This window comes from Ornithorhynchus anatinus, chromosome 16 (assembly GCF_004115215.2).
Source record: "Ornithorhynchus anatinus isolate Pmale09 chromosome 16, mOrnAna1.pri.v4, whole genome shotgun sequence".
NCBI classification, from domain to species: Eukaryota; Metazoa; Chordata; class Mammalia; order Monotremata; family Ornithorhynchidae; genus Ornithorhynchus; species Ornithorhynchus anatinus.
Window position 1 is genome coordinate 10,236,870 of NC_041743.1, and position 15,869 is coordinate 10,252,738.

The 15,869-nt window shown below is 49.3% G+C and overlaps 1 protein-coding gene across 1 annotated transcript; it reads left to right on the forward strand.

The window, feature by feature from the left end:
* The first annotated feature begins 2,126 nt into the window (after positions 1–2,126).
* On the forward strand, positions 2,127–15,069 carry ZNF648 (zinc finger protein 648). Its single transcript, XM_029080455.2, has 2 exons — positions 2,127–2,179; positions 12,803–15,069. Exon 2 carries the CDS (start codon positions 12,860–12,862, stop codon positions 14,087–14,089), a length of 1,230 nt encoding a protein of 409 aa, XP_028936288.1. The 5' UTR covers positions 2,127–2,179; positions 12,803–12,859; the 3' UTR covers positions 14,090–15,069.
* Positions 15,070–15,869: the final 800 nt, after the last annotated feature.

The following is a 15,869-nucleotide window of genomic DNA, read 5'->3' on the forward strand; positions in this document are numbered from 1 at the left end:
TGACAAGTGGCAGAGCTGGGATTTGAACTCATGAGCCCTGACTCCAAAGCCCGTGCTCTTTCCACTGCGCCACGCTGCTTCTCTAATGAACTAACTTCTGGATAAGGAAGGAGAGTTGAGGAAAGAAAGGTCAAGAAGGGTTTGGATAGTGAAGAGCTGGAGTGGCAGTTTCAGATATGCAAAAGTTACAGGGGGAAATGGAACTGACATAATGGGATTTCTTAAGCAAATGTTCATCCTTCATAGAGACAACTCCCACTGAACCTTATTTAAATAATCCCTATTCTTATTCCTCCCTCCCAAGCCTCCAATCGATCTGTCAATTGATAGTACTTACTGTATGCTTAGCACTGTACTAAGCACTTGGAGAGTACAATAGAGTTGGTAGGCATGATTCCTGCCCACAAAGAGCTTACAGTCTACAGGAGGCGGCACACATTAAAACAGATCACTGGATGGGGGAATAGTAATGTAATGATTTTCCTACACGAATATCCCTGAGGTGGGGCAAATATGGGAGTTGTTCAAGCTGGACAAAGTCATACTGTGGAAGAGGTTATGCTGAAGAGGAAAAGGAAGGAAAATAAAGATGGGGCAGAGGACATTTCTTAGGATTTTTAACATGAAATAAAAATCCAATTTATGTGACATTTTTGAGTAACACTTTGTAATTGGATTCTAGGGTCATGATTTTGGATTCAGTAATCACAATAACTATTGGGATAGCTTGATACTTTAATAAAGCAGTCCTCCATGAAAAGATCTGGCCTGCTGGCCACTTAGGGGATGTCTTCCAATTCTCATGTTACTAATCCAGTCCTCTGTAATGAAAAGTCTCTGAAAGTTAACCTTGCTCAATACCAAGGGTCTCCCTCACTGCCCTTCTTGTCATTATAAGATCAAAGACTACAGAGATGGAAAAGGCTTCATATAAATTGGGTGTAGGGTGGAGTCCAGAGTTTAGAACAGTGCCTGACACCTAGTAAGCGCTTAACGAATACCATCATTATTATTATTAAGACCTACTCTACGCTGTTAGCTCTTTATGGGCAGGGAGCGTGTCTGCTAATTTCTGTTGTATTGTACTCCCACAAGGGCTTAGTACAGTGCTCTGTGCATAGTAGGTGCTCAATTGATTCAGTGACAGAGCCTTTTAGTTGTTTAAGCCACTTCCTTCAGATAGTTCTCAAATATAGTAGGAGGAAAAAAATCCACTACCGCCCTGTGTAATGTTTGAGCATTTAGTAGTTGTAGTAATACTATATTAAGAGCTCACTGTGGGCACAGCATTGATCTAAGCCCTGGGAAAGAATATCCAGGTGGAAATCAGGCAGGAGTCCTGAACCTCGAGGGACTTGGAAAGGACTGTGGAGGGATCGTCTCTCTTTGTTGCCCAGTTGTACTTTCCAAGCGCTTAGTACGGTAAGTGCTTAATAAATATGAATGAATAAAAATGTAAGGGAGGAGAGGGGACCTCGGGGTCGGGTGTCTGGGAGAGGGCAGAAGAGTGTCCATGTCCCCAGCCCTGCGTTCTGTCCCTCCCCTAAGCTGCGGCACAGGATTGCTCGCAAGGGTCCCCGGGGTCGGACAGCCAGACAGACAAGACAGACAGACAGACAAGATAGACAAGACAGACCAGACAGACAGACAAGACAGATCGACAAGATAGACAGACAGACAAGACAGTCAGACAAAGATAGACAAGACAGTCAGACAAAGATAGACAAGACAGAGAGACTGACAAGATAGACAAACAGACAAGACAGACAGGGCAGACAAGACAGACAGACAAGACAGACAAGACAGCCAGACAAGACAGACAAAGATAGACAAAGATAAACAAGACAGACAGACCGACAAGACAGACAAACAGACAAGACAGACAAAGATAGACAAAGATAAACAAGACAGACAGACCGCCAAGACAGACAAGACAGACAAAGAGAGACAAGACAGACAGATCGACAAGCCAGAAAGACCAGACAGACAGACAAAACGGAGAGCCCGCAGACTGCCAAGGGGCGGGGCGGGGCCCTGGTCGGGCCTCGGGGTTGGTGGGGGTGTTGTCCGTCAGCGGCCGGGCGGGGGATGGAGGGGGGCGGCGGAGGGAAGTCCTTCCTGCCGAGGGAGCCCAGCGGCCCGGGAGCTACGGACGGACCAGCCGCCGTCGCCGGTGCCGGTAAATGGTCCTCCCCTGGGCCCTTTGTGTGCCGCTCCTCCTCCCCATCGTCCCCGCCCCGGCCTCGCCGGGAAACGGGCTCGGGAGAGGCAAAGAAGGGACCGGGACAACTTCAGCCTCTCCGAAGCTAACAAGATTATTATCATTATTATGAGCTTACTCTGTGCCAAGCACTGTTCGAGGCGCTGGGGTTGATACCCGGTCATCAGGTGGCCCCACGTGGGGCTCACTGTCTTCGTCCCCATTTTACAGATGGGGTCACGGAGGCCCAGTGAAGTGACTGGCCCAAGGCCACACAGCTGCTAAGTGGTGGAATCGGGCCGATCATTATTATTATTATGGTATTTGTTAAGCGCTTACTATGGGCCAAGCACTGTTCGAAGCACCGGGGTTGATACCGGGTCATCAGGTGGTCGCACGTGGGGCTCACAGTCTTCATCCCCATTTGACAGAGAAGGGAACAGAGGGACGGAGGAGGGAACAGAGGCCCAGAGAAGTGAATTGACTGGCCCGAGGTCACACACCTGCTAAGTGGTGGAGCCGGAGTGATTATTACTGTTATGGTAGTTAAGTGCTTACTATGTGTGGAGCACTGTTCTAAGCGCTGGGGTTGATACCGGGTCATCAAGTGGTCCCACGTGGGGCTCACAGTCTTCGTCCCCATTTTACAGATGGGGTCACAGAGGCACAGAGAAGTGAAGTGACTTGCCCAAAGTCACACAGCTGATAAGTGGTGGAGCTGGGATTATTATTATTATTATGGTATCTGTCAAACGCTCACTATGTGCCGAGCACTGTTCTAAGCCCTGGGGTAGATACAGGGTCATCAGGTGGTTTCACGGGAGGCTCACAGTCTTCATCCCCATTTTATTCAATAGTATTTATTGAGCGCTTACTATGTGCAGAGCACTGTACTAAGCGCTTGGGATGAACAAGTCGGCAACAGATAGAGACAGTCCCTGCCGTTTGACGGGCTTACAGTCTAATTGGGGGAGACGGACAGACAAGAACAATGGCACTAAACAGCGTCAAGGGGAAGAACATCTCTTAAAAACCGATGGCAACTAAATAGAATCAAGGCGATGTACAATTCATTAACAAAATAAATAGGGTAACGAAAATATATACAGTTGAGCGGACGGGTACAGTGCTGTGGGGATGGGAAGGGAGAGGTGGAGGAGCAGAGGGAAAAGGGGAAAATGAGGCTTTAGCTGCGGAGAGGTAAAGGGGGGATGGCAGAGGGAGTAGAGGGGGAAGAGGAGCTCAGTCTGGGAACGCCTCTTGGAGGAGGTGATTTTTAAGTAAGGTTTTGAAGAGGGAAAGAGAATCAGTTTGGCGGAGGTGAGGAGGGAGGGCGTTCCAGGACCGCGGGAGGACGTGACCCAGGGGTCGACGGCGGGATAGGCGAGACCGAGGGACGGCGAGGAGGTGGGCGGCGGAGGAGCGGAGCGTGCGGGGTGGGCGGTAGAAAGAGAGAAGGGAGGAGAGGTAGGAAGGGGCAAGGTGATGGAGAGCCTTGAAGCCTAGAGTGAGGAGTTTTTGTTTGGAGCGGAGGTCGATAGGCAACCACTGGAGTTGTTTAAGAAGGGGAGTGACATGCCCAGATCGTTTCTGCAGGAAGATGAGCCGGGCAGCGGAGTGAAGAATAGACCGGAGCGGGGCGAGAGAGGAGGAAGGGAGGTCAGAGAGAAGGCTGACACAGTAGTCTAGCCGGGATATAATGAGAGCCCGTAATAGTAAGGTAGCCGTTTGGGTGGAGAGGAAAGGGCGGATCTTGGCGATATTGTAGAGGTGAAACCGGCAGGTCTTGGTAACGGATAGGATGTGTGGGGTGAACGAGAGGGACGAGTCAAGGATGACACCGAGATTGCGGGCCTGCGGGATGGGAAGGATGGTCGTGCCATCCACGGTGATGGAGAAGTCTGGGAGCGGACCGGGCTTGGGAGGGAAGATGAGGAGCTCAGTCTTGCTCATGTTGAGTTTTAGGTGGCGGGCCGACATCCAGGTGGAGACGTCCCGGAGGCAGGAGGAGATGCGAGCCTGAAGGGAGGGGGAGAGGACAGGGGCGGAGATGTAGATCTGCGTGTCATCTGCGTAGAGATGGTAGTCAAAGCCGTGAGAGCGGATGAGTTCACCGAGGGAGTGAGTGTAAATGGAGAACAGAAGAGGGCCGAGAACTGACCCTTGAGGAACTCCAACAGTTAAAGGATGGGAGGGGGAGGAGGCTCCAGCGTAGGAGACCGAGAATGATCGGCCAGAGAGGTAAGAGGAGAACCAGGAGAGGACAGAGTCTGTGAAGCCAAGGTGAGATAAGGTATGGAGGAGGAGGGGATGGTCGACAGTGTCAAAGGCAGCAGAGAGGTCAAGGAGGATCAGAATGGAGTAGGAGCCATTGGATTTGGCAAGAAGGAGGTCATGGGTGACCTTAGAGAGAGCAGTCTCGGTAGAGTGGAGGGGACGGAAGCCAGATTGGAGGGGGTCTAGGAGAGAATGGGAGTTAAGGAATTCTAGGCATCGATTGTAGACGACTCGTTCTAAGATTTTGGAAAGGAAGGGTAGTAGGGAGATAGGACGATAACTGGAGGGGGAAGTGGGGTCAAGAGCGGGTTTTTTTAGGATGGGGGAGACGTGGGCGTGTTTGAAGGCAGAGGGGAAGGAGCCCTTGGAGATTGAGTGGTTAAAAATAGAAGTTAAGGAAGGGAGGAGGGCAGGGGCGATGGTTTTAAGAAGGTGAGAGGGAATGGGGTCCGAGGCGCAGGTGGAGGGGGTGGCACTTGCGAGGAGGGAGGAGATCTCCTCTGAGGATACCGCAGGGAAGGATGGGAAAGTAGGGGAGGGGGTCGTTGGGGGGGAGGGGAGAGGCGGAGGGGTGACTTTGGGGAGCTCAGACCTGATCGTGTTGATTTTCGTGAGGAAATAGGTGGCCAGATCATTAGGGGTGAGAGATGGGGGAGGGGGAGGAACAGGGGGCCTAAGGAGAGAGTTAAAGGTCCGGAACAATCGGCGGGGGTGACGGGCATGGGTGTCGATGAGGGAGGAGAAGAAGCTTTGCCTGGCGGAGGAGAGGGCAGAGTTAAGGCAGGAAAGGATAAATTTGAAGTGTGTGAGGTCGGCTCGGTGCTTGGACTTTCGCCAGCAGCGCTCAGCGGCTCGAGCATAGGAGCGTAGGAGGCGGACGGAGGAGGTGATCCAGGGCTGTGGGTTAGTGGCGCGAGAGCGGCGGAGGGAAAGGGGGGCGAGAGAGTCGAGATGAGTAGAGAGGGTGGAGTTGAGAGCGGAGACCTGATCGTCGAGAGTGGGAAGAGAGGACAGGGCGGCAAGGTGAGGAGAGATGCTATTGGAAAGACGGATGGGATCGAGAGAGCGGAGGTCTCTGTGGGGCAGTAGCGAAGATTTGCAGGGGGAGGGAGTGTGAGAGATGAGGCAGGTGAGAAGGTTATGGTCCGAGAGAGGGATTTCAGAGTTGGTGAGTGAGGAGATAGTGCAGCGGTAGGAGATGACAAGATCGAGGGTGTGACCGAGTCGGTGAGTGGGCGCGGTATGGTGGAGGAGGAGGTCGGTAGAGTCGAGGAGGGATAGCAGGCAGGCGGCAGAGGGAACTGAATGAAGCCCAGAGAAGTGAAGTGACTTGTTCAAAGTCACATAGCTGCTAACTGGCAGACCTGGGATTAGAACCCACGACCTCTGACTCCCAAGCCTGGGCTCTTTCCACTTAGCCATGCTGCGCTCCCTGGCCTGTGGCCTCCAGCAGTATGTCTGCCTTACGAAGTTATGCGAGGAAAAGTTTTCCCAGTGCCAAGAAATGGGGGAGCAAATTTCATATCTGGCCTCGCCTGGCTTCATTATATTAGATTCCATAGTCAATTTTGCTACTTGTTTTGTGCAAGAAACGCTACCACCCACAAACCAGCGCTTAGAACAGTGCTTTGCACATGGTTAGCGCTTAACAAATGCCATCAAAAAAAAAAAGAAGGACACTGGACTATTTCTTCTATGACAGGCCCTAGGGATTTAGTGACAGATTGAAAATGTGGGTTAAACGAAAGAGATGAATTGAGGATAATACCAACGTTACGGGCCTGTGAGACGGAGGATGGTGGTGCCGTCTACGGTGATGGGAAAGTCAGGGTTTGGGTGGGAAGATGAGCAGCTCTGTTTTGGACATATTCGTTTGGAGGTATCGGTGGGACATCCAAGTAGAGATGTTTGGAGGCAAGAGGAAATGTGAGACTGCAGAGAGGGAGAGAGAGCGGGGCTGGAGATGTAGATTTGGAAATCATTCTGGGGAGATGGTATTTGAAGCCATGGTTGTCAGTGAGTTCTCCAAGGGAATGGGTGTAGATGGAGAGTAGAAGGGGACCCGCAACTGAGCCTTGCGGTTCAAGTGATAGAGTTTTAACACTTTAAACCACGTTTTTCAATATGTCACCAAATCCTGTTGGTTCAACCTTCGCAACATCGCTAAAATCCACCCTTTCCTCTCTATCCAAACTCCAACGGCGTTAATCCAAGCAGTTATCCTCTCCCCTCTTCAGTCCACACTTCACTCAACTGCCTGGATCATTTTCCTACAAAAAGGTCCAGTACATATCTGCCTTTTAATTTAATGTCTGCCTCCCATTCTAAACTATAAGCTTCTTCTGGGCAGGGAATGTGTCTACCAACTCTGTTGTGCTCTCTCAAGAGTCCTTACTACAGAGCTGTGCACACAGTAAAGTCTTAATAAATAGGACTGACTGATTGATTGAAGCAGCAGCATTGTTACATGTTCCAGCCCATGTTGAGAATATCTGACCGATCAACGCTCCTCCTGTCGCTTTCACCAAGGAACGGCAGAAAGACCATTCATTCATTCAATAGTATTTATTGAGCGCTTACTATGTGCAGAGCACTTTACTAAGCGCTTGGGATGAACAAGTCGGCAATAGATAGAGACAGTCCCTGCCGTTTGACGGGCTTACAGTCTAATCGGGGGAGACGGACAGACAAGAACGATGGCAATAAACAGCGTCAAGGGGAAGAACATCTCGTAAAAACGATGGCAACTAAATAGAATCAAGGCGATGTACAATTCATTAACAAAATAAATAGGGTAACGAAAATATATACAGTTGAGCGGACGAGTACAGTGCTGTGGGGATGGGAAGGGAGAGGTGGAGGAGCAGAGGGAAAAGGGGAAAATGAGGCTTTAGCTGCGGAGAGGTAAAGGGGGGATGGCAGAGGGAGTAGAGGGGGAAGAGGAGCTCAGTCTGGGAACGCCTCTTGGAGGAGGTGATTTTTAAGTAGGGTTTTGAAGAGGGAAAGAGAATCAGTTTGGCGGAGGTGAGGAGAGAGGGCGTTCCAGGACCGCGGGAGGACGTGACCCAGGGGTCAACGGCGGGATAGGCGAGACCGAGGGACGGTGAGGAGGTGGGCGGCAGAGGAGCGGAGCGTGCGGGGTGGGCGGTAGAAAGAAGGGAGGAGAGGTAGGAAGGGGCAAGGTGATGGAGAGCCTTGAAGCCTAGAGTGAGGAGTTTTTGTTTGGAGCGGAGGTCAATAGGCAACCACTGGAGTTGTTTAAGAAGGGGAGTGACATGCCCAGATTGTTTCTGCAGGAAGATGAGCCGGGCAGCGGAGTGAAGAATAGACCGGAGCGGGGCGAGAGAGGAGGAAGGGAGGTCAGAGAGAAGGCTGACACAGTAGTCTAGCTGGGATATAACGAGAGCCCGTAACAGTAAGGTAGCCGTTTGGGTGGAGAGGAAAGGGCGGATCTTGGCGATATTGTAGAGGTGAAACCGGCAGGTCTTGGTAACGGATAGGATGTGTGGGGTGAACGAGAGGGACGAGTCAAGGATGACACCGAGATCGCGGGCCTGAGAGACAGGAAGGATGGTCGTGCCATCCACGGTGATAGAGAAGTCTGGGAGAGGACCGGGTTTGGGAGGGAAGATGAGGAGCTCAGTCTTGCTCATGTTGAGTTTTAGGTGGCGGGCCGACATCCAGGTGGAGACGTCCCGGAGGCAGGAGGAGATGCGAGCCTGAAGGGAGGGGGAGAGGACAGGGGCGGAGATGTAGATCTGCGTGTCATCTGCGTAGAGATGGTAGTCAAAGCCATGAGAGCGAATGAGTTCACCGAGGGAGTGAGTGTAAATGGAGAACAGAAGAAGGCCAAGAACTGACCCTTGAGGAACTCCAACAGTTAAAGGATGGGAGGGGGAGGAGGCTCCAGCGAAGGAGACCGAGAATGACCGGCCAGAGAGGTAAGAGGAGAACCAGGAGAAGACAGAGTCCGTGAAGCCAAGGTGAGATAAGGTATGGAGGAGGAGGGGATGGTCGACAGTGTCAAAGGCAGCAGAGAGGTCAAGGAGGATTAGAATGGAGTAGGAGCCATTGGATTTGGCAAGAAGGAGGTCATGGGTGACCTTAGAGAGAGCAGTCTCGGTAGAGTGGAGGGGACGGAAGCCAGATTGGAGGGGGTCCAGGAGAGAATGGGAGTTAAGGAATTCTAAGCATCGATTGTAGATGACTCGTTCTAGGATTTTGGAAAGGAAGGGTAGTAGGGAGATAGGACGATAACTGGAGGGGGAAGTGGGGTCAAGAGCAGGTTTTTTTAGGATGGGGGAGACGTGGGCATGTTTGAAGGCAGAGGGGAAGGAGCCCTTGGAGATTGAGTGGTGAGAGGGATGGCTCAGGGCAGTTTATGAAAGAAAGAAGTGGCTGGAGGGCCAGGGAGAATGAGGGCTTTGGTGGCTAAGACGAGACCAGGCCCTTCCTCATCCCTTGGGCTTTTATCCCCTAAGCTCCCCTCGGTCCTGCGCCTGCTGCCAAGGCTTCCCCTACCCCCATACATCACCCCAACCCCTCTTCTGACCCCCTGACCCTCGACAGCATCCTTAGTTTAATCTGTAAACACTCACCTCTAATAGGAAAGGTTCCGTTGTCAATATTGCCACAAATATGTTGACTTTAAGAAAGTATAAGTCTCATGCCTGTGCACTAATATGCTATATTTAGATCACTCCTCTAGACTTTAGAAATGAGGTACTTAGGGATTTGGCACTGTAGTTAATAAATGTCAGGGGCATAGTACTGTATTTGTAGATTATCTGGGCCTATTTATTACCCATGCCTCTTGCCACATGGAAGCTCCTTTCTTTGCCAGCTATTGTGCCAAGGTGGACCTGGGCACTGGCTACCCAAAGGTCAAAATGCCATCAGTGACGTAACCTCTCTGGCCAGAGGAGGCAGGACGGGAAGATAGGTGTCCCTCACCTCCGTGCCCACCCAATAAGGTATGGAAGGGAAGGGAGCGGAAGGGGGTGGAGATTGAACAGGAAGGAAGTGGGGACCACCCAAACCAAGGTGATAAATACCTGTTGCCTCTGGTGCTCGGGTCTCTCTCTCTGGGAAGATCACAGCGGTAGCAACGGCCACCCACGTGTCTCTCCCTGTCCCGAGCACCAGACGCCATTCTGCCACCAGGAACATCGCACAGAGACAGGGGTCGCGGGACGGGTGAGTGTAACACATAACTGGGTTAAATACATAAGTGGGTAATGTATGAGTGTAACGCATATATGAGCTTAGTGTATAAGCGGGCAATGTATAAGGGAGTATAATGCACATGTGAGTTTAGTGCGTAAGTGGGTAGCGTACAAGCGAGTGTAACGCGCAAGTGAGTTTAACGCAAGAGTTGTAACGCATAAGTAAGTCTAAGGCCTAAATGGGGTCGGCGCATAAGTAGATTGAACACTTAAGTGGATTCCTCCCAAGTGGGTGCACACATGGTGGGAACTAGCCGCCTCACCACGTTGTGAGTAAACCATTAACGAGCTCTTCCTGGGCGGGCCCTGGTGTCCGCCCACACTCGAGTAACATACTAGTGTACTCCTCCCATCAGGGAAGCTTTAACACCAAATTCCTCCCAAAGGGGAAGCTTTAACACCATATTTCCCCCAAAGGGGAAGGCAGACTGTCGCGTCTAAATAATTAATTCAGTCCGCCCCGTGGAATAAATTCTATACAAAACTCAGGTTTTCCATCTCCAGCCTCTCTCTCTCTCTCTCTCTCCCGCGCCGATTCCGAAAGAACCTGTCCCCGGCGACGGGTGACAGCTATACGTCCCCAGCGATACATATATTTGTTCAGCCCAGCCCGTCCTTTCCTTGGGTGGTTTAGAAAAAGGAAGAGCTCTGTCTCAGGAGGAAACTGCCGCAGTAAGAAACTCCAAGCAGGTCAGCTGCAGCAAAGAAGCAGCTAAGGAAGTGAGGTGGATTTGGGGGAGGTTAGAGAACTGGATGGAGTTTGTAAAGGAAGGTGGGAGGGAGCACGGGAGGGAAGGTGGCAGTGAGTCTTGGGCTATGACAAACCTAAAGCCGGGAAAGGAACTGATTCCAGATGGGCTTTTCGTGTTCTTCTGAATCTACCGTGATCCTGCCGTGTGTTTTCTCCTTTTACCCCCAAGCCTTTCCTCAATCTCTCAATGGCCTCTCGAGCAGAAACCCCAGTATAGCCATCGGGGAAATCTAGACATTTAGGGGCAGGTTTTCTTGGCTCTTGTACGTTGTTAGGTTTTTTCCCATTAAAATACCATCCTGATTTCCCTATGATTTTGTTGGAGTTGGGGATTCAAAATAATTTTTATGCAAAAATTTCAGCCAATAATGATGGTGCTCTGCAGCAGAGCAGACCAGGAGCAACTAAATTATGGCCTGCAGGACTGCAGAGTGAGGTCCACCATGATATTTTGGCAATTATTTTTTACCTAATTATCTCACACAAATGAACTGCTAGACCAGTAGGACCCAATCAGAATTGAGATGTGCCCTGGCTGAATATGCCCCATAGTTCTCCAGAGTAGTACAGTCTGTTAAATAGCAGTATTCTCACTTACCTGATCTAAAGTGATCCCTGGGTAGCAAGCACTAGCTTGCCCACTTTTGTATTAAGCTCATTAAACTGTTTTTTCAACTTTGTTATTACTGCTAAAAAAAAAATAAATCCATATTTTTGAATAGCTAACAGGCTATACTTCACCACTGTTATCAATAAAACATTCATGCTGCCCGAACTCACATGGATTTCTGGCTGAGGTCCACTGTTGAAAAGACTTAGAGGCTACTGGCGGATGCCTTCCCAGTAACCATCCTTTCAATAAAAGAAATCCCTGCCCACAGGAGTTTATCATGTAGAAAGGGAATCAGATATTAATAGAAATAAATTATGGATATATACATAAGTGCAGTGGGGCTGAGGGTGGGTGAATAAAAGGTGCAAATCCAAGCACAACACTAAAATGCTCCAATCCAAGATCCACAAACTTCTGGCTTTCTGACCTTGGGCAAGTCATTTAACTTCTCTGTGCATCAGTTTCTTCATCTATAAAATGGGTATTAAATACCTGTTCTCTCTCCCCCTTAGTCTGTGACCCCCATGTGGGAGAGAAGCTCTGCCTGATCCGATTACTGCAGTGCTTACTACATTGTTTGGCACATAGTAAGTATTTAACAAATTCCATTATTATTATTTGACATCTTGAGCCAAAAGAGAATGTGTTTGAAATACTGTGGTGTGGGTTTGGGGCAGGGTGATCATACTGGCTTACCTAGTCTCCTGACATAGGTTACTAATCTCCCGCTGATGTGGCAGGAGAGGTGAGATGCCCCCAGAATGGGTGCAGTCCAAGAAAGGACCCCAAAATGTACATCACAGCTCTTGGGCAGTATTAGCTTGGTGAGAAGAGTGTGGGCCAGGGAGTCAGGAGACCCAGGTTCTAGTCCCAGGCCTGCCACTGGACTGCTGGTGTGACCATGGGCAGACTAGATAACCTCTCTGTGTCTTAATTTCCTCATCTATGCAATGGGGACTTTTAGACTGTAAGCCCCACATGGAACTGGGACTGTTCCATAGTCTTTTCTCTACTTCAGTGCTTAGTGCACTGTTTGGCACATAGTAAATGCTTAAACAATACCATAACTAACCGTTAGGTATGCCCAGGATCTCTCCTTAAGGCACCTTGATGCAAACTAAATGGGCCACAGTGGCCAAGAGGATTGACATGCAGACCATACCTGACAGACCTGTGGGTCGTTAATCCACATCACTTGAAAAATGCTTTAGATGTTTATGCAAATTCTAGCCATTTGAATTAGAACCGACTAGAAAATTTGTGCAGAGACTCCTGGGTGTTACCTAAGATGGAATAACAATAATAATAATTGTGGCATTTGTTAAATACTTTCTGTGTGCTAAGCACTAAGGTAGGTGCTGAAATAGGAAAAAAGATTTTTTAAAAAAGGGAAAAGTGCACAGTACAATGCCTGGCACATTGTAAGTGCTAAAGAAATACTATTAAAAAAAACGAGTTATGTCATTATGAAGTCAAAATGAGGGTATTTTCCTTCTGTGCTCATATTTTTAAAATAGAAGAAAAGTTGTTACTTTTCTATTTAATTTTACATTTAAGAAGTTGAGAAACAGTTCAAGTGTTTGTTTGCTCCAGTAGTCTACAGGTATGTTGGCAAATCGCCATGTCATTGTACTCTATGATTTTGCTAGGGAAGATGGACAAGTTGCATTGATTTTACATTTCCTCCAACTGCTTCAGCAAACCTATTAATAGAACCAATCTTGTAATTTTCCCAGGACGCAACAGGGCTGCCTGGAAAGGATCTGAGGCAGAGAAAACTGACCGTGGCCTCCATGAGAAACAGGAAAGAGGCTCACACCCAGGGGCCCAAGATGGATGAGCAAGAAGAGGAGGAGGACTGGCAGTCAGACAGCGATGCCCGGGACACGGCGGGGAAGCGTTCAGATGGATCCAGCCGGAGCTTGAAGGCCGGAGGTCGCAGAGTGAGCCTCCAGCTGGAAGTGCAGGAAGATTACTCTCCACCCTCCAGCCCCACTGGCTGCCCAGCAGAACCCTTGGGGGGGCAGGAGCTCCCCGTGGAACTGCAGTGTGACGACGAGGAAACTTACGAGACCTGTTACGGGAAGCGGGGTGAAACCACGGCCGGCATTTTCGTCACCTCCAGTACGAACTTTGACTTACAGTGTGAGGATGAAGACTTGGAACTGTATTCCTCGGAGCACTCCGAAGAGCCTCAGGAAGAGCTTAGTGAGGATGATGAAAGCATCATCCTCATCGACGCTTTCGACGATGACGACGAAGGCGACGATGACCTGGAGCCCATCGCTGGAGAAGACTTCCCTTACCGGTGCAAGATGTGCGGGGCGTCTTTTCAGGACCTAATGGAGCTGAAGGACCACAAAGGGACCCACCTCGCCGATCGCTCCTACTGCTGCCCCATCTGCGGGAAGGAGTTCTTTCGGGCTGCGAACCTGCGCATGCACAAACTGATCCACTCCAGCGATCGGCCGCACAAATGTCCCGAGTGTGACAAAGGATTCATCCGCACAGCCGATGTCTGGAGGCATTTGCGTAATGTCCACAAAATCGAGCGTTCCAAAGTGGTCTTGGGCCACGGCGCCGTTAGGAACCCCTGGTCTACGATGCATCAGAGCCAGCACGGAAGGGATCTGGACCAGCAGGGTTCAGACGCTCAGAAGCCAGGAGACGAAGAGACCAAACCGTACATCTGCCCTACATGCGGCAAGGGGTTCCGCAAGCCAAACCTGCTGTCCAAGCACAAGGTGATCCACCGGCAGGACAAGCCTTATAAATGCCTGGAGTGTGGGATGGCTTTCGTTCAGCTGCTCCGGCTGAAAAGGCACCAGCAGACCCACTCTGGAGAGCGCCCTTTCTACTGCAAGGAGTGTGGTGGGACCTTTACCCGCCTGGCATCGCTCCAACGCCATCAGCGAATTCACACTGGGGAAAAGCCTTATTCTTGTGCATACTGTGGCCATTCCTTCACTGAGTCAGGCACACTGAGGAGGCATGAGCGCACTCATAAAGTGGAGAAGTCATAGTAGCACTGTTCTCTTCTATTTAAGGCCATTTTTTGTTGCTCCGTTAAACCGAGACATATAGATTACCCACTACATCAAGACTCATTCAGTCCCTGCCAGTCATTCTCCCAGGGATATTCTGAATAGCTCCATTATGGCCTTGCTATCTTTAGAAATCACATGTACTTTCTTCCTCTAACGTCTAGACTCATAAGACCAAGGCACAGTCTTTATAGCCATGAGCAGAGTGAATGGGAAAACTACTAGTAATGTCTGAAAAGCCAAATGAATGTGTTGGAGGCAAACCCTTTCCCCAGTAGACACTGGCAGCACTGTCTTACCTTGATGGACTTCTCCGGGGGCTCTTGATCACTTTCTCGGTGAGCGTGGTTTTAAATGAAGATCTTCCAGAATCAAGTACCATTCTGGTTTGAAAGTTTATAAATCCAGGCTTGTTCTAAATTGGTAGTTACAGTCTGGGCCAGTGTCACCCATCTTTTTTTTTTTAACAAAAAAATAATTTTCAAATCAGGTCTGTAATAAAACTGACAATGAATTGGTAGGTCTGGCCCTTGAACATAGAGGTTCAGTTATCAGGTCCTAAAAACTCACACTTTCTAGTGAAATTTCCCCCACTTCATTAAGGTCAGATTGACCTTGGTCTTTACCTATACTTCTCTTTCCCTGTCCTGTTTCTTTTCTTTTACTAACCCCCTTTCACAAGTTCCTTGGAACCATTGTTAACTGATCTCCTCATGTTGCGCTTCCTGCTCATATTCTCTTTGGTTCTTACCTGGCTACTCTTTTAAGAAAGATATTTGGAAGAAATTTTTCTAAGAAGAATAGGTAGGATGTATTGCAAATTAAACTGTTGTAATGAATTAAAGAGTTTGCTAGCTAAAGCCTTGCCAAGAAAAAATTTAGGAACCATTTTAAGATGTGTGCGGCTAACTTTTTTTAAAATAAATTTAGTCCTAATGTTTTTTAAGTTATAAAATTAAGATGATTTGTTTATATCTTTCCTTTCTGCCTAATGTCGCAAATGTCTGTTAGTTTTTCTTTGTGGGGGGGCATAAAGCAACTCACAGGTCTCACTTCATCCCCTCAGGTTTGAAATAAAAACTTTAAGGAGACCCAACTTCCTTGAGTTATAAATTGGAGCAAGGCAGGGCAGGTTGGGGAATATGTGACTTGAGTAAAGTGGCCAGTGGTCATTGCTAGTGACCTCTCTCTTCTTCCCAACTTCAAGCTCAAGTTCAGAATGAATAAAAACTAAAACTAGAACTGGGTCTCCCCATGTCCAGTCCAACATGCATAACATACGTGTCTGCAAAGAGATGCCCTTGCTGTTGCCCTTTCTTGGTGGGGTGGGGGAAGCCAAAATGACTCTCTAGGTTCTCCCTGGCCTGGCTCCCTGTATAATAAGTCAATTTTCCTATTCACTGGTGCTTTTTAAAATAATGATAAAAAAGACACGATTTTTGTCCCGTCCTCGTGCTCAACGAGGCCACGGGGGGGGGGGGGAGCGTGCGCTGGGGCGGGGCTAACTGGGGGCGGGGCCAATATCAGCCAATAGGAGCCGAGCCAGAGGGAGGGGGCGGGGCCCCCGTCATATTCATTCATTCAATCAATCGTATTTACTGAGCCCTTACCGTATGCAAAGCACTGTACTAAGCGCTTGGAAAGTACAGTTCGGCAACAGAGGCAGTCATTCGTTCATTCTCTGTGCAGAGCACTGTACTAAGCGCTTGGAATGTACAATTCTGCAACATATGGAGACAATCCCTACTCAATGATGGGC